This window comes from Calidris pugnax, unplaced genomic scaffold, assembly GCF_001431845.1.
Source record: "Calidris pugnax isolate Ruff unplaced genomic scaffold, ASM143184v1 scaffold20, whole genome shotgun sequence".
In the NCBI taxonomy this organism is placed as follows: Eukaryota; Metazoa; Chordata; class Aves; order Charadriiformes; family Scolopacidae; genus Calidris; species Calidris pugnax.
Window position 1 is genome coordinate 453,336 of NW_015094510.1, and position 14,924 is coordinate 468,259.

Sequence of the window (14,924 nt, forward strand, 5' to 3'; positions counted from 1 at the left end):
AGGCAGAGCTCAGGTTAGATGGCTACATCAAGGAGCACAATACAGAAACACTGAAGCTCTTGTGGAAAGGGAAAAAACGGGTAAAGGAGAAAGCTGTGATGTGGTGTTACTCCAGCAGGACACAGTCACAGGTGCCGACAACACTCGCCCCAGATGCACCGTGGTGGGATACGGCTCTGGGTCAGTCCTTGCAGTAGTAGCAGAAGAAGCTCCTGTTCCCATGACCTAGGGTGTTAAGCCAACCCAGCACACCTTATCGTGCAGACCTACCCCTGATCAAGTAAAACCAAGGGAAGCTGTGTTCTACCTGACCCAGTGGACTCCTTTCTTCCTCACAAATGAGGCTACCTGGGAAGAAGCGTTCACTGATTTTTTGACCTACTTCCACGTAAGCGTTTTCACTTATTGCTCATACTTGAGCTGCTTGAGGGAACCAAGATTTCGCCTGTTATTCTCCTCATAAACTGTTATGTTCAGCTTGTATTTCTGTTTAGACAGTTTTTCAAGCCATTGCACTTTTTCATTGTAAAATTCATCCTTTTGGGGAAAGGATATTTTAAAAAAAAATTGCTAAGTGAAATGTCATGTACCAGATTCATTCTTAAGATTAAGATTTCCTACCTCTTCTCCTCCCTATTTCAGTTCAAATTTGAGTTCAGTGAGGATTTCACAACTACTCAGATTAAGCTCTGGTTTGGGAACGGATTTTGAATTCTCACTGCATTCAGATTCTTCTTGAGTTTTACCTTGTCCAACTTCCACCCCCTTGTCTGTCCTTTCACTGCAGTGCCCACTTGGGTAAATACACTTTCTGAGAAAACCAAAAAGTACCAGTCCTTCATTCCAGCTTTTCTCCTGATAAAACTCACACCGCCTATTAAAGAGAGGAAGATCATCAAGCAACTTGGGCAGACACTTAACACAGCGTGAGCATGGAGTATCTTAGTTTATTCTGAGTCTGAAGCAACACACTCTTCCCTAGAGGTGCTGGCAAACCAGGAGATGAGCTGACGTGTCCTCATGTGTTGGGAGCCTGGTGCACAACCAAGAGCAACTACTGTGCCCTCATGGCTCCTGTGCTACCCATCATTCCCTGGATTCATAGATTTAAAGCCCTACCTGACCAATGAAAAAGAATACTGAACAGAAAACAGAAGTAATTCGCAAATGCAGGCAGATCATTTTGGGGATGATCACCACCCTAGACTGACTACACAACCTGGGTAAACTGGAGATTTCTCTATAGGTTATTTAATAAACAAACTAGTTTGTTGAATACATTCCTGAATTATTCAAACAGTATCAGAGAAGACTGAAATAAACCAAGGAATTTGGTCACAGCTTTAACAGGAAAAGGCTTCAGAAAAACAAAATGTTGTTTATAAGAAGAAAAGTATCCTTTTACAAGAGAATTTTTCTTCCTCTTGAAGAAACAAGAACATCACAATGAAATGGCAAATACTAGTAAATCACCAGTGTTAAGTGACTTTTGTATGATTTCTCAACAGCAGCCAACATTCAATTCAAGAAGCGAGTTCAGATTTCAAAGAATAAAATGTTCTGCACAGAGCAAGCGAGTGTTTTGCAGGAGGAGCAGAGTTGAGGAGTATCATTACTGATGCATCTTATTCTGCGCTTATTCAATCTGGGTGGGTGTGCCTTCTGCACAACCATCTGATGTGTGATCTTACAGTTACATTACCCATGCCAAAATCAGTAACAAAACCTCTTAAATTAACTGATCTTTTTAGAGCAAAAGTAGGTTTTAAGTAATGATGCTGAATATAGTATATGCAAATACACGTGCCACCTTATTTCAAGTAAATTTCAGCCATTCTGATTAATTTCTCTTATGAAGCTTTTACTAAAATTTCAAATGGCTTGATGAAAAATCATCATATGTTAAATTTCTAAGAACTGATAATATTTTTCCCCCATGATTGCACAGCCGGTCACATCCTGGTCTAGATTAGGAAACCTACCATGATTTCATTCATCTTTTTCAGTACCCCTGTGGAATGTTCCTCTTGCTCAAGCTTAACAATGGTAGATTGCTTGATTGATTTAGCAAATCAAATTAATTGCTTCCATAAAATTTGCACCTGATTTCTTTTCTTTAGTTTTGCTTCTTGGAGGAGGTTATCATAGATCTACAGAAGTTAAAAGCAGATTTCACTGGATGTATCCTTTCCAAAACTACGCACAGGAACGTTCACATGGGGCGGCATCAAAACACTATCTAATCCAGGATCCCATCCTCCTGTGCAACCCCAAGTGGTTGCCTAAGGAAGAGTAAACACAGAGCAGATGCTTCTCCCTCGGGGACTTCCCAAGCTAGATGTGTTGTCCCCATATTAAGTAACTCTTAAGAGACTTCCCTTCTGTGGACTTCTCCACTACCCCTTGAACTCAAGTAAACTTTTATCACCCACAGCATCTGTTGACAAGGAAGCCTACTGCCCCTTTGTTTGGTTCATTGATTATTCATGTAACATGGGACACAGCAGCTAGTTGAACCTCTTTGCCCATGCCATCTGCCAGGGTGGGGTTTTTTTGTTTATTTTTTGGTTTGTTTTAAGCTTGCTACACTTTGTCCACCTCTTCTCTGCATCCATCATCCCTCTTACAGGCTCAACTAAACCTGCAGCAGAAGCTATTCCTACTTTTGGTCAGAGAAACACTACGAGGATGAAGATACTCCAGTTCCACAGATTTGATTTTAGAGGAATGTGGGGAAGTGAAGTGGGAGAGTGAGGGAAGGGAAAGCCGTCAAAGTCCAAAGCTCCAAATGGCATTTACAACACTGGCGAACTCCAGATTACCCCCAGCATCACAGTGATGTGCCTTTTTTTTTTTTTTCCTATTCCTAATACTTCTTAATAATGTTTGGAGTTTTTCTCTGGGTGGGGTTTTTTGGGGTGGTGGTGTTTTGTTGGGTTTTTTTTTTTATGTTGTTGGCTTTGTTTTCTTTTTCTCTTGGGCTGGCACTGAACAGATACCTTCACAAAACTCTCAGAAAACTTCTAACCCCATTATACAGTTTCTGAAAAAATTAACCTGCAAACTACTATTAAAAGCTGTTTACTAGGGTAGTCAACAGTGGTAACTCTGGACACACTAGGATTAGTTTGTGGAACTGCATAGTAATTCCCAAACCGTACAGATCTGTGATGAAAATAGAATCATAGAATCACAGAATGGTTTGGGTTGGAAGGGACCTCAAAGATCATCTAGTTCCAACCCCCCTGCCATGGGCAGGGACACCTCCCACTAGAGCAGGTTGCTCAAGGCCACATCCAGCCTGGCCTTGAACACCTCCAGGGATGGGGCATCCACAGCTTCCCTGGGCAACCTGTTCCAGTGTCTCACCACCCTCATAGTAAAAAATTTCTTCCTGAGATCTAATCTGAATCTTTTTTCTTCCAATTTAAAACCGTTTCCCCTTGTCCTATCATTACCCTTCCTGGCAAAGAGTCCCTCCCCAGCTCTTCTATAGGCACCCTTCAGATACTGAAAGGCCGCTATAAGGTCTCCCCGGAACCTTCTCTTGTCCAGGCTGAACAATCCCAGCTCCCTCAGCCTGTCATCACATCACATCACATCTTCAAGTCAAACCATTCACAAATATACCGTGCCTTCTGTGGACTTGGACATTTTTAGCTAGTGCTTCACCAAGTCCATCCCTCACCCCGGCAAACGATCACAGCTGAGAGCATCTTGCAAGCATCAGGTCACAGAGTTAAAAAGGACACATTACTGCCCCATAAATCTAGCATTTATTCACAAGGCACAAGTGGCTGTCTGTAATTTAATAGCCTGTGTGAAAGCAGAAGTATTTTGAACTTAGCCTCCCTTTCCCCGCCCCAGTTAAACATTTTATCGTATAACACAGTGGAATCCACGTCAGTTGATGCGTATCTGTACATACTGGGTTCAAAGGTGTGTTACGTGTTTGCATTTGCAGGACATTTTTTTCTAGAAGGGAAAGGAAAGAAGAAATATCATCTCCATTAGTCAACCTTCTCACTCTCGTCGCAGCAACCGGCGGCAGCAGCAGCTCCTCACAAAATTTTTCTTTCTTGAGTCAGTTTCTGATACCCCACTCCCTTCCCCGGGCAGACGGGAGCACGGGGAGGGCACAGTCCTGATGCCGGAGGGCAGGGCTGCCGGGAGGACTGGCTCTGCAGGAACATCATGACACCCAACGAAGACAAAGTCCGAGTCCTGCCCTCGGGATGGACCTAACCCCTGTGATGGCAGAGTAGGGCGGGGAGCCGGGCCTGGCAGTCCTACTGGGCTGAATGTCAGCCAGCAGCAGATCCTGGCACAGCAGGCCAACAGCACATGGGGTTATACGAAACGGAGCATAGCCAGAAAGCTGATGGACCTGATCATCTCCCCTTTCCTCAGTGCTCGTTATGCCACATCTATAATGCTGCCATCTCCAGTCTGGTGCCCCTCAGAACAGGAAAGACATTGGTAAAGTGAAGCAAGCTGAGTGGAGGCCACCATGATGGTGAGGCCTGGAGATCTTGAGCTTGATTGTCCAGCTTGCTCAGCCTGGAGAAGAGTTCTCCAGTTGGGTTTTCTTTTGCTGTTGGGTTCCCCCCCCCCTTTTGTTTCTTATCAACAACAGATCTCTAGTATTTAAAAGAAACATGGAAAGATAATGCCTTTGTGTGGTTAAGCTTGGCTGCTACCTAGCATTCTTCATTTCTCCCTCTCCCCCACCTCATCTTGTCTTCTAACCATGTAGTGAGACACGATTTCATTTAACTCATTTCAGTGACAAGATGAAAACAGCTCTGCAACCCCCTTGACATGTGCTTTATAAAAAATATTTGAATTTGTTATTGCATTACCAATTATATTCTGTAGTGCTCACAGCAGAAAACCTGTTAATGCTACTTTGAAGGATACTATGAGTGCTACAATTAAGCAGTAATAACAAGGGGAGTTGAAATCTCTCAAAGTAGTGTAACAATAGCATCAATCACAGCTCAGGAATAAAAATGGCCAAAATTAGGGTTTTGTATGAAGTAGGATCCAGAACTGTCAATACACTGTTCAGCTTTACTTTCCCTTTTTGCAGAGCATGGTTAACAAACTCCCGTGTTTGTGGAAAACTTCAAGAAGGTGGCTTCTCCCAGTATTTAAATATAGTGCCTCTTACTATTGAGTTGTCTGTTAGCTACAGAAAAGCTACATGCATCTCAGTAATTTTGCTGCAAAGTACAACTAAAATGAATAAGATCATGAACTGGCATTCATATTCTGTAAAATTGACATGAAGGTAACACAAGCTTATTCTTTCTAGAAGTCCTACAACTTCCAACTTAAGACACAAGCACTTTTTTTTTGGTACGAGAAAAAAAAACAAAACACCACCAACCACCAAAAGATGCAGGTTTTCTCTTTACCTTCTTTTGTAACTCAATGCTACTCATCCAAATTGCTTTCCTCTCTCTACTGCATTGTTTTATAAACTGCATTAAATGTTTGGGGACTGATGTGCAAGCTTAAAACGGGTACAGGTGCCTAAGGTTTAGATGTATTCCCATGGGAATCCTAAAGGGTTAGAGACACTTCTCTTAATACGAAGCAAAAGAGCACTGAAAAACTTTGTAAAGGCGTTTACTAATAATGGTTTTGTACCCCCACAAAAGTTGTTTCAGAGATACTGTAAAAGGATCAAAAATGAGGACTTTGACCAAATCAAAACCTTTCACCAGAAAGCTACTCTAAACTCTTTCAGCAAAAAAGTTTTGTAGCATAACTTTAAATTCCAATATAACGCTATACACCTGTCACTAAAGGTACCTGAACTGTTCTAGATACAGCTAACACACTAATGTCATTTTTTCCAGATTTGTTGAGACTCTTCCTGTACACTTATAGGCACAAGGATACAAATCCAAAATTTTTTCATTCTTACAGCAGAACCACCTTCACAAAATAGATCAATGGTAAATCAAACACTATCAAGACACTATCAAGAGTATAATCCTATAAAGGAAGTTAAGTTATTCACTGTAAAATTACTCAACAGAAAAAAAAAATTAACCATCTCTTAATGATCAAAAACTTCACCGAAAGATTAAACAGCACCCCACCCAACACTTTATAGACTTTATACACTGAAGAGTTGGAGGTAAGTTTCTAACAGGTGTGGTCCAAAGTCTGGAACTTATTTTATTGCCTACAATGGTTTTACTGGAATGATTTCAAGCTTGTGCAAATTAATGACATGAATGTGAATATTTTACACTAAGCACAACAGTTTCACAAGGCTGATAAAATACACTCTATTTTCATTTTCTTTACCTCTGCCTAACTGTCATCAATATTAATAAGTACAATGCGTGAAATGAATGATCTTGAAATTAGTTACATAATAAACAAAATAAATACAGCAATTTCAATGTTTGGAATATGGCTATGCCCGGGAAGATTAGTTCCTGTAAATATTACCCATTTCTGTCAAAGTATCCGAAGCCAAAAGAGAATTTCCACACTTACGAAGTCATAGGAACATTTCTAGAGTCATTCTGAATTGAGGGTGCTGCACTTTTCCATTTGAAGGGAAGTGTCACTAGGAAACTCAGTTACCACAATAAAAGGCTATTGCAACCACATGTGGAAGAAATGCTATTTCCCTGGATATAAGGAGAAAAATAAAAAGCAGCATTCATTGTTCTAATGAAATTTTGGTTAAATGGTTTGCATTTCAGCTTTGAAGACTCACAAAACACAGTCTTTTATTCCTTTCATCTCAACTTGAATTCAGAGATAGTTTCTTAAACCTTCATGCCCCAGCCTTTGGCGTGATTTACTCTGGTCACACAAGTATCAGCTGGAGATACGACACAGGTATAAGTTTTGGGCTAACTACTATCTTAGTTCTTGCACTGAAGCAATTGGCTTTCATCCAGTCCACAACCTTCTATTCTACACAAAATAAAAAGGCAGGAAAGGGTGGTTCTGTGTTGTGTTTTGGGTGTTTTGTTCTGTTTTTTGCTTTTTTTTTGAAGCCAAATTAGAAGTAGGGTTTTCAACTTGTTAAAACACGCATTTCTTGGAGAAAAAAAAAAATCAGTACAGCAAATTCAGGTTCAGCTCCATCATGCCCTCTCATTAGAAGCATGAAATACTTCAGGAAAAAAAGCTTTCAAGCAGATATAGTAATTTTGCAAACATGTTAGATATGGAAGAAGACCCGAGTGCAAATTCAGTGTTATCTAGAGCAAACACTGGCTCTGAGCTACCTGATCACAAACTGGCTCATGCCGTCTCTCTCTCTCTGACAGCGCAAGCCAATCTGTGGGCAATTTGTGTCTCTCAGCTCTTGCATCTTCTGAGCAAAATATGGCAGCTCTTCCCAAGGCACACAAGGGGATACAAGTCCCAAAAGAATATCTCATCATTACACCTTAAGCTTCCAGGTAAGTCCCTTGCCAGAGAGTTCAAAGATCTGAGTGTTATTGGCAAAGCAACCCTAAAAAAATCCTCCTAAGATTGAGAGGTGGTACTGCTTTCACAAAGCTCTCCAAAAATCAGATTTCTAAGAGCACCGACAACAATCCTCCACTCAAAAAGACCATCTTTTCAGTGGTTTCTATGCAGATTGCTTTCTTCAGTGATCTATTTGGCAGTGGTACCATTCATCCCATAGAACAAAAAATTTCCACTTTGCCTTTGTTGACCCTGCAGGAAACACAAGTGGAATCAAGAAACCCAGCATATTCCCCAGGGAGAATATGGAAGTCATGAGAAATTATCAACTCATATAGAAAAAAACAAAACAAAACAACAACAAACATCCCCCACCCCCCACCAACTCTTTTCTAATTAGAAACTAAAATCTACAGTTATTTTCCTACCACATGAAGAATGGGAAGGTGCTAAAACACTGAACGTAGAACTGGAAGAAGCTACATCTGCATTCAACCCCTTTCTGCTACTGCTTAGCCCCTATTTTCAGGGACCCTATTATATCTGCTCATTTACTGGTTGTACCCAAAAAGACAAGTGAGGCAGCTTCATCACTGAAAGGAAGCACTGGCATTATTGTAAACTGAAATATGGGATAAAGAAGGTAAGTACCAGAGGATGCTTTGTGTTTGGCTTAGCCTGGTACTAGAAGGCTTCCTTTTTGAGATGGTGGCTTAGTAAGGGACAATAGTTGTGATATGGCAGGTAGTGATTCTGCACATATGCTTAAAAATAGCTTATGTTGGTATAATGGGTATTTAATCAGAAGAAAATCCCATCAGGATACAGAAATGTATGCTGCTCCAGATGGACAAAGAGATGCAGAATATATACTTAGAACTGCATCACTTAGCAACTATTTAATTTTCTCAGGCTTTATTTTAAAAGCATCTAATCTCTGAAAAACTTTTTTTGTGGTATTTTAAATTCAGAAAGTATTATCTCTAAACTGAAATAGAGCGCCTGTCTCAAAAACTCAGCTTCTGAAATGCATGAACCCGAGGATGAACGTGACGGGTGACAGTTGTTACTTCCCTCCAGTTGGCTCCAGTTATATACGGTACCGAAAGCACAGCATCCAAATTTTTTCTAGAGTTGCTTTTCGCTTTAGGAAATAACGAAAAATAATTGTGCAAAAGACACATTAAACCGGTCAGTTAAAACTATCCAAAAGTTAGAAATGTCAGGACCAGAGTCAGAGCTCTGTTATTTCATCTCATGTATGCACTTAATCCTACTTCAGCAAGACTTCTCTGACAGGGTTTTCTGTTTGCTTTATACGATGTACACTCCATTTAGCATACAGGATTGGTAACGAATATGTGAAGAAGTGCAGAGCAGCAGAAGGTTGGAAGCATTATCCAAATACCAAGTTCTGCAAGGTGCTGAGATACTTCCAGCTATCTTTGGAGACAATTGTTGAGTTTCATTCAAGACCTACTCTGAATGTAACACTGTAGTAGTAATATTATTAGAAGCCAAATATTTTTATTTGATATTTTATTGAAGAATTACTATAGTAAAACTTCAACATCAAGTCTCAGGGACTTATGGTAACTAAAAAAAAGTTCGCTATTTAGTATTAAGGCAGTGAATTCTTTCATCATTTTTTTGCTTAGTTTAATATTTTCATCTATAAAAGCACTATTGTTTGGATTTATCAATACTATTTAATGAGATTCTTTAAGCAGATACCTGATGTTATAGAATTAGAATTTTTTTCAGATGGAAGAAGTAATTTTCTTGAAAGACAAGACAAATTTTAATTATGCCATCCATCTGATTGTTCAGGCTGCCTCCTATAAAACTGCTAATTGGGGTAACGCATTCCATCAGAATAGAAGTTTGGTGTCTGCCTAAGCAGACGCTCACTTTTAGCTCCATGGCATGATTTTTCTAAGAACCCTTCCACAGCTGGGAACAACTGGGTGTGTCACCTCTAAAGAGCTGGGCAAGGAAGTGCTTAACATTTTTAAATAGTAACCACGCTGACAAATGAGAGTCACTAAGCTCCTATTACATTTTTACTTTGATAGACCTAAAAAAGAATCAAATGAAGTATTAAGACAACTTTCATTACTATAAAAAAAAAAAAACCCACCAACCAACCAAACAAAAAAACTAAACCACCAAGCTGCTGGGCTTTAAAATAACAACTCCTCTGATTAAAAAGAATAAGATCCTAGGCTATCAAAGAAACTGAGAGAACTGCAGAGGGACACATAGGCGTTTACACAAATAACTAGCCACGAAACATGAAGATATGCACATGACTGCCGGACATGGTATGCGAGGAATAAATCCATCTGGATAATCTTTATTGGAACACATGACACATTACTGTACTGTACCATTGAACAATAACTTCTGCAGATTTACTGAAAGACTGAGCTATAAATCTCAGACATTAATCCACACTTTCATTTTCTTTGGCAGCAAAGAAACCATCCATGCCAGTATATTTTTCCACATCACCCCACTACTAAGCTCATCGCTGATCTGGCAAAGCATAAAGTTTGCGAGGCTTTGAATAGCAACCAGTAATTCTAACCAGCCCTCTTCACCCAAACTTCTACACAAGAAAATTTTAAGGAGCTTTTTCTTTGCAAAAAGGATAATCACATAATCACTCGGAACTGAGAGTCTGGATATTTAAGAAGATTCTTGCCTCTCCTGTCCCAGATACTAGCAGTAATTACAGAGGAGGGTTTCATGTTATGCTTGTGCATCATCTCAGTTGCAACAGAAAACAAAATACAAGTGAAAGTTGCAGCCTCCTTACCAGATAGGAAGATTATTTTCCTAGTGCAGCTTCTGTTAAGCCGTGAGGAACACAGGGGCTTTACCTTAACTCAGGTGACACAAGAACACTACAGCACGTACAGATAAAGAGTTTGGTGTTTCTTAATGGCTTGACATGATTGTTGATGAGACAGAAAGACGGAATGCCATCAGCAAAGGCACACTGAAAGGCAGCAAGTACATTCACCAACGAGGTACAAGGAGGAAAATAACTTTTCCTGCTGGGAAGGGAGCCTGCCCAGGAGGGACAGGACAGTGGTCTGAGATGCCAACAGCCTGTGGGTGTATGGCTTCCCCCAAGGCAAGAAAGAGGTGGTGATACTACATGCAGCTGCCAGGCAGCAGAGACAGGAGGAAGAGAGGGGACACCTCTTCACAGAGCACATCATCCTCAGATGGGTGGTGTTCCTCCTGCAGGACCAGCCCAGCACCACAGACATCAGAGCAATTAGACAAGCCTACAGAGAGCCAGGCATGGCAAGGACAAAGATGCAACCTCCCAGCCAACGTCAGAGACTGGTTTTGCTCTGACATTAAGATGACAACTCTCACGTCCTCCTTAGCAACAGAAGAGGATCCACCTTTTTAATGGTTCCTTCCTCTTCTCCATTTTCCACATAGAAGGGAAATAAGGCATTTTCTGATGGCTGGCACTAGACACGCGTATCCCACCAGTGCACTGTTCTCAGCCATCCCAGCCTGAAAAGCCGACTGTTTAAGCAACAACTCATTTAATCTATTTTGGGTAGATAAAAAGCACGCGCTAACGGTGGTGCAACAGCAGAACACAAGCACGAGGTGTCAAAATACACACTGCTCCAGGCACACGGTAACGTTACGCTGCACAACCTATCGCAGCTGGTGGAAGATGTGGGCAATTAGCCTCAGGTGGCAGCGGCAAAAATGAATTTGCTTAAGAATGTCAGACAGTCAATAATGAAATGCAATCTTTTACAGAAATCAGCACATAAAAAAAAAGAAGTTTTCCCTCTTTGTGGCAAGAAATGATTTACTTTTAATGCGGAGTCCAAGGTTAACGGAGGACAACGCAAAAGCAAGACATGAAACAATATCCCTTTTCCGAGGCCTGGCATCCTTCGAGTTTTGAAGAAATTTGTAACTCAGCTTAAATATATGAAATGCCTTATTTCTATTAAATAACAATAATTAAAAAATAGATCAGACAAACTCCCTGATCAGACAGCATTTCTCTCCTGACACGCATATGACTCCCTCTGGAAACCCTCCAAAGACCAGCTTGCCCTCTGGGTAATCAAGTAACTAACTTTTCAATGGAGAAAGTTATCTTCATATAACTTATTTCCTTCATTTCTTGAAATAGAACTTTCCTCCTCTCCCTCCTCAAACTCCTACACACATCAAAAATGTGCTAGCATAGTTAGGTAACCACTTTACAGTATGCTCAGATACAGAAGTTTTGAGTTACTCTATAAGCATTTTACACACACTGTGGGACCGTCATATGATATGTAACGTGTGGAAAATCAAACTTAGGCTGAAACAAATTAAAAGAGCATGGCTACACTGCTGGCAGCTCTTTCGATTCTTAACCCAGACCCCGGATTCCTGTCCGTAAGGAGTGCTCAACAGTTAAATCTCAGTTTTTGAAAATACTAATTAATCCACTGCCGAGTAGGTATGATGTTAAAAACCCCATTGCCTTATCACGACTTGGAATTCCAGCCTCACTTTCTGCTCCCAGAGCCAGGAAGGGAACAGGCAGAGCTGAAAGGACCCCAAAAAAACCCCAGTTACAGACCCAGTGGACGCGTTTCATGGCTGACCTCACTTGGGCACCGTGGTTAACGTAGGGACGAGTTGGACAACATACCTTGCACAACAGTTTGCTAACTCGACCTCCCCTGGGGTTTCAGCTCGTCGCTATTGACGCTGCCGAAGACCAGCTCCTCTGCCCGCCTCCAGCCCTTCCCAGCTATACCCTTCCAGCCAACCTCCACCAAAAATAACTTCAGCCGGGGTTCTGCGGATAATTAAAGCATGGCAGAGGTTACCAACCCTCCAGCTTTTGGCACGACACAGGAGCGAGCAGGGTGAATATGGGCGTCCTGGAAACGCGCCAAGTCCCTAAACACCACATTAGTGAGAAATTACGTTTCGGGTATGAGTCAAAGACTGGAAAACGCCTTGCCATCTCAAGTATCAGACCTCGGAACGGTACGAACTTTCATTCTGAAACCAGGCAGAGAGTATGTCAACACGCTACCACCTGATCCACCTACAAGAGATTTCTTTCTAATTAAAGCACTTATGTGTAATTTCACAATTTTTTTGTTATTCCACAATTATTTTCTCTTTCTTGTATTTACAGACGGATTACTGCCTATTCCTCTTCGATAAAACTGGCAATTTAAGACAGGAATCAATTTATCATTTAACCTGACAGGTTTCCAGCAAAACTGACTAAAGCTTCTATTTTTATTTTTATTTTTTTAAGAGGCTTAACAATAAATTCACTCGTTGTACCAACACAATAAAATCAGCTAATACTGTAACAAAGCAAGATGCCCCCAAAAAAATTCTTTCCCACAGCACATTTATCTTAAAACACCTGTTAAGTGTCTATATAGACACTTAGACACTATATAAACACTCCACCTGAATCTCTCAGAAACTAGAAATGAATCTGGTATTTGGAGACACAGCAGTCCTGAAATTTGAGAATCCCCTAATTATATTTCAGAGCCAAACCACTGCTGTTTCACAGGAAAACTCTTTTCTCTGCAAGCATGACAACTGCTCTTTGTGCAATTCAGTACTTGGTTTCTACTCACACACACTCCTTGACAGAAGATGTGACATTTGGTGACAAACACCCTGTTAATACTCTGAGTGGTAAGACCAATGGTCCTTTAGGTAACCCCATACCCGAGCCTCAGAGCCATTCAGCTAAGTCTCAGAAGCACCACCTCAGCCTTTCAGGTTTTACTTGGAAAATCTCAAAGGGAACAGGGAAGCATTGCTTTCAATATCATTTAGCAGGTAATTTTGCTCCAAGTACACAGTAAGTTGAAAAGCTTCCCTCTCATATATTAAATGCTGTAAATATTCATTAACAATTAGTTCGCTTGTGAGGCATAATACCACTTCATTTTTTCAATTAGATTGGTGCAATCTTATCTACAAGCCTTAACAATGCTTAAACCCTCACCACAGTATTCAGAACTGCTCGTACCAGATTAAAAAAAAGAATTTTCCATAGGCAAACATTTAAAAAAGAAAAAAAGAAAAAGGCTGCGAAACAGCTTAGGGGAAGGAGGAAAAGGAAAAAACAAAACCACAAAACTCACTTGACTGTGACTCGATTGGACAAATCCTGAAGATCTCCTGGGTGAAAAAGCTGAGCTTCTTTCAGTCCAATATTTTCGCACGCTTTCAGGAAAACATTTATATTATCCTGCGAAGAGAAGTAGAAAGCAGTTGCTCAGTTAAAAGCACTAAGCAGGTTTTGCAAGATGATTAGTGCGAGCCTTTAAATGTCAAAGTCCAGCTCACGGAAATAATCCTGAAAAAGCAATCTTCTGGATCATAAACGCAGGTGGTTTCTCATGCAGAGGGGCAGGCTGGGTTGGGATCTCGGCGGCCGAGGGGTGCGTTAAAGATTACCTGGCACAAGGCAGCGGCGAGCCAGTAGGCAGCAATCTCCACTTTGATGTCAGCCCTGCTCAGCAAACAAACGCCCTCTTCCCAGCTTTGCACGACAAGCCTCACCTCTTGCCTTTAAAAATAACTCCGGCTACTGACATTCACCACCCAGAAACTCTTGGCAGGGGAGGAAGGAGAGGAGGGGACGCGCCGTTTCTATGCTCGCAGACCGATGAGGGAATGAATACTGCACCTGGAGCCCGGGTTTGGTTGCTGAGCAAAGCTCCAGAGTGACAGAAACCAAATCGTATTCAGCTCTGCTCCTTCCTTACTTAGAGGGGGGGTTTCCCTCCTTTGCGTTCCTCCCCTTCCACTCCACACACCCCCCCCGCCTCCACCTCCAGCTCACACCAATATATTAAATAAAACATAGGTGTGATGTATTGCAGCACCCACACACTGCACCTGCTGCAGGTCGACCGAACGGCGAGAGCAAGGTTAAAAACATAAAAATAAATCCGACGATATAGAGAGAGATTATACAACTTGTGAGCTCTTTCCACTTCATAAACAATAGGCAAGAAATTCCTTCTCGTTAAGGCGGAATGCTATCAACAACAAAAGAATGTGCCCTCTCCCTTCAGCTGGAAGCCCCAGGAAAAGGTACACAAAGTTACTTCATCCAGAAGCTACGCACAGCCCTGTCACTCGAAGGGTTGGTAAGTCAAGGTACTGGCATCAGAGTTTCACAGTACGGAAAAACTCCCCTTCACCAATTTAATACACTTCAAACTTTTTCTTTTTTTTTTTATAAACATATATTCACTGGATGTAACAACTATTCCATCATTTTTAAAATGTATTTTTATAAAAATTCTGGAGAGAAAACAGTAGCTGCTTCTCCCATAGACTTTAAAAAGTAAAACAAATACTTAAAAAAAAAAAAAAAAAAAAAAAAAAAAACAAACGAAAAAATCCCCCCAAACCTTCTGTTTTGAAGGGCCCTA

The 14,924-nt window shown here is 41.0% G+C and overlaps 1 protein-coding gene across 17 annotated transcripts in view; it reads right to left on the minus strand.

Moving 5' to 3' along the window:
• The window catches only part of LMO7 (LIM domain 7), a 161,570-nt gene that overhangs the window by 64,430 nt on the left and 82,216 nt on the right, over positions 1 to 14,924 (minus strand). For all 17 annotated transcript variants that reach the window (XM_014965868.1, XM_014965863.1, XM_014965876.1 and 14 more), the window contains exon 4: positions 13,623 to 13,729. In XM_014965868.1, coding sequence (XP_014821354.1) covers positions 13,623 to 13,729 — 107 coding nt within the window. The remainder of the gene's footprint in view (positions 1 to 13,622; positions 13,730 to 14,924) is intronic.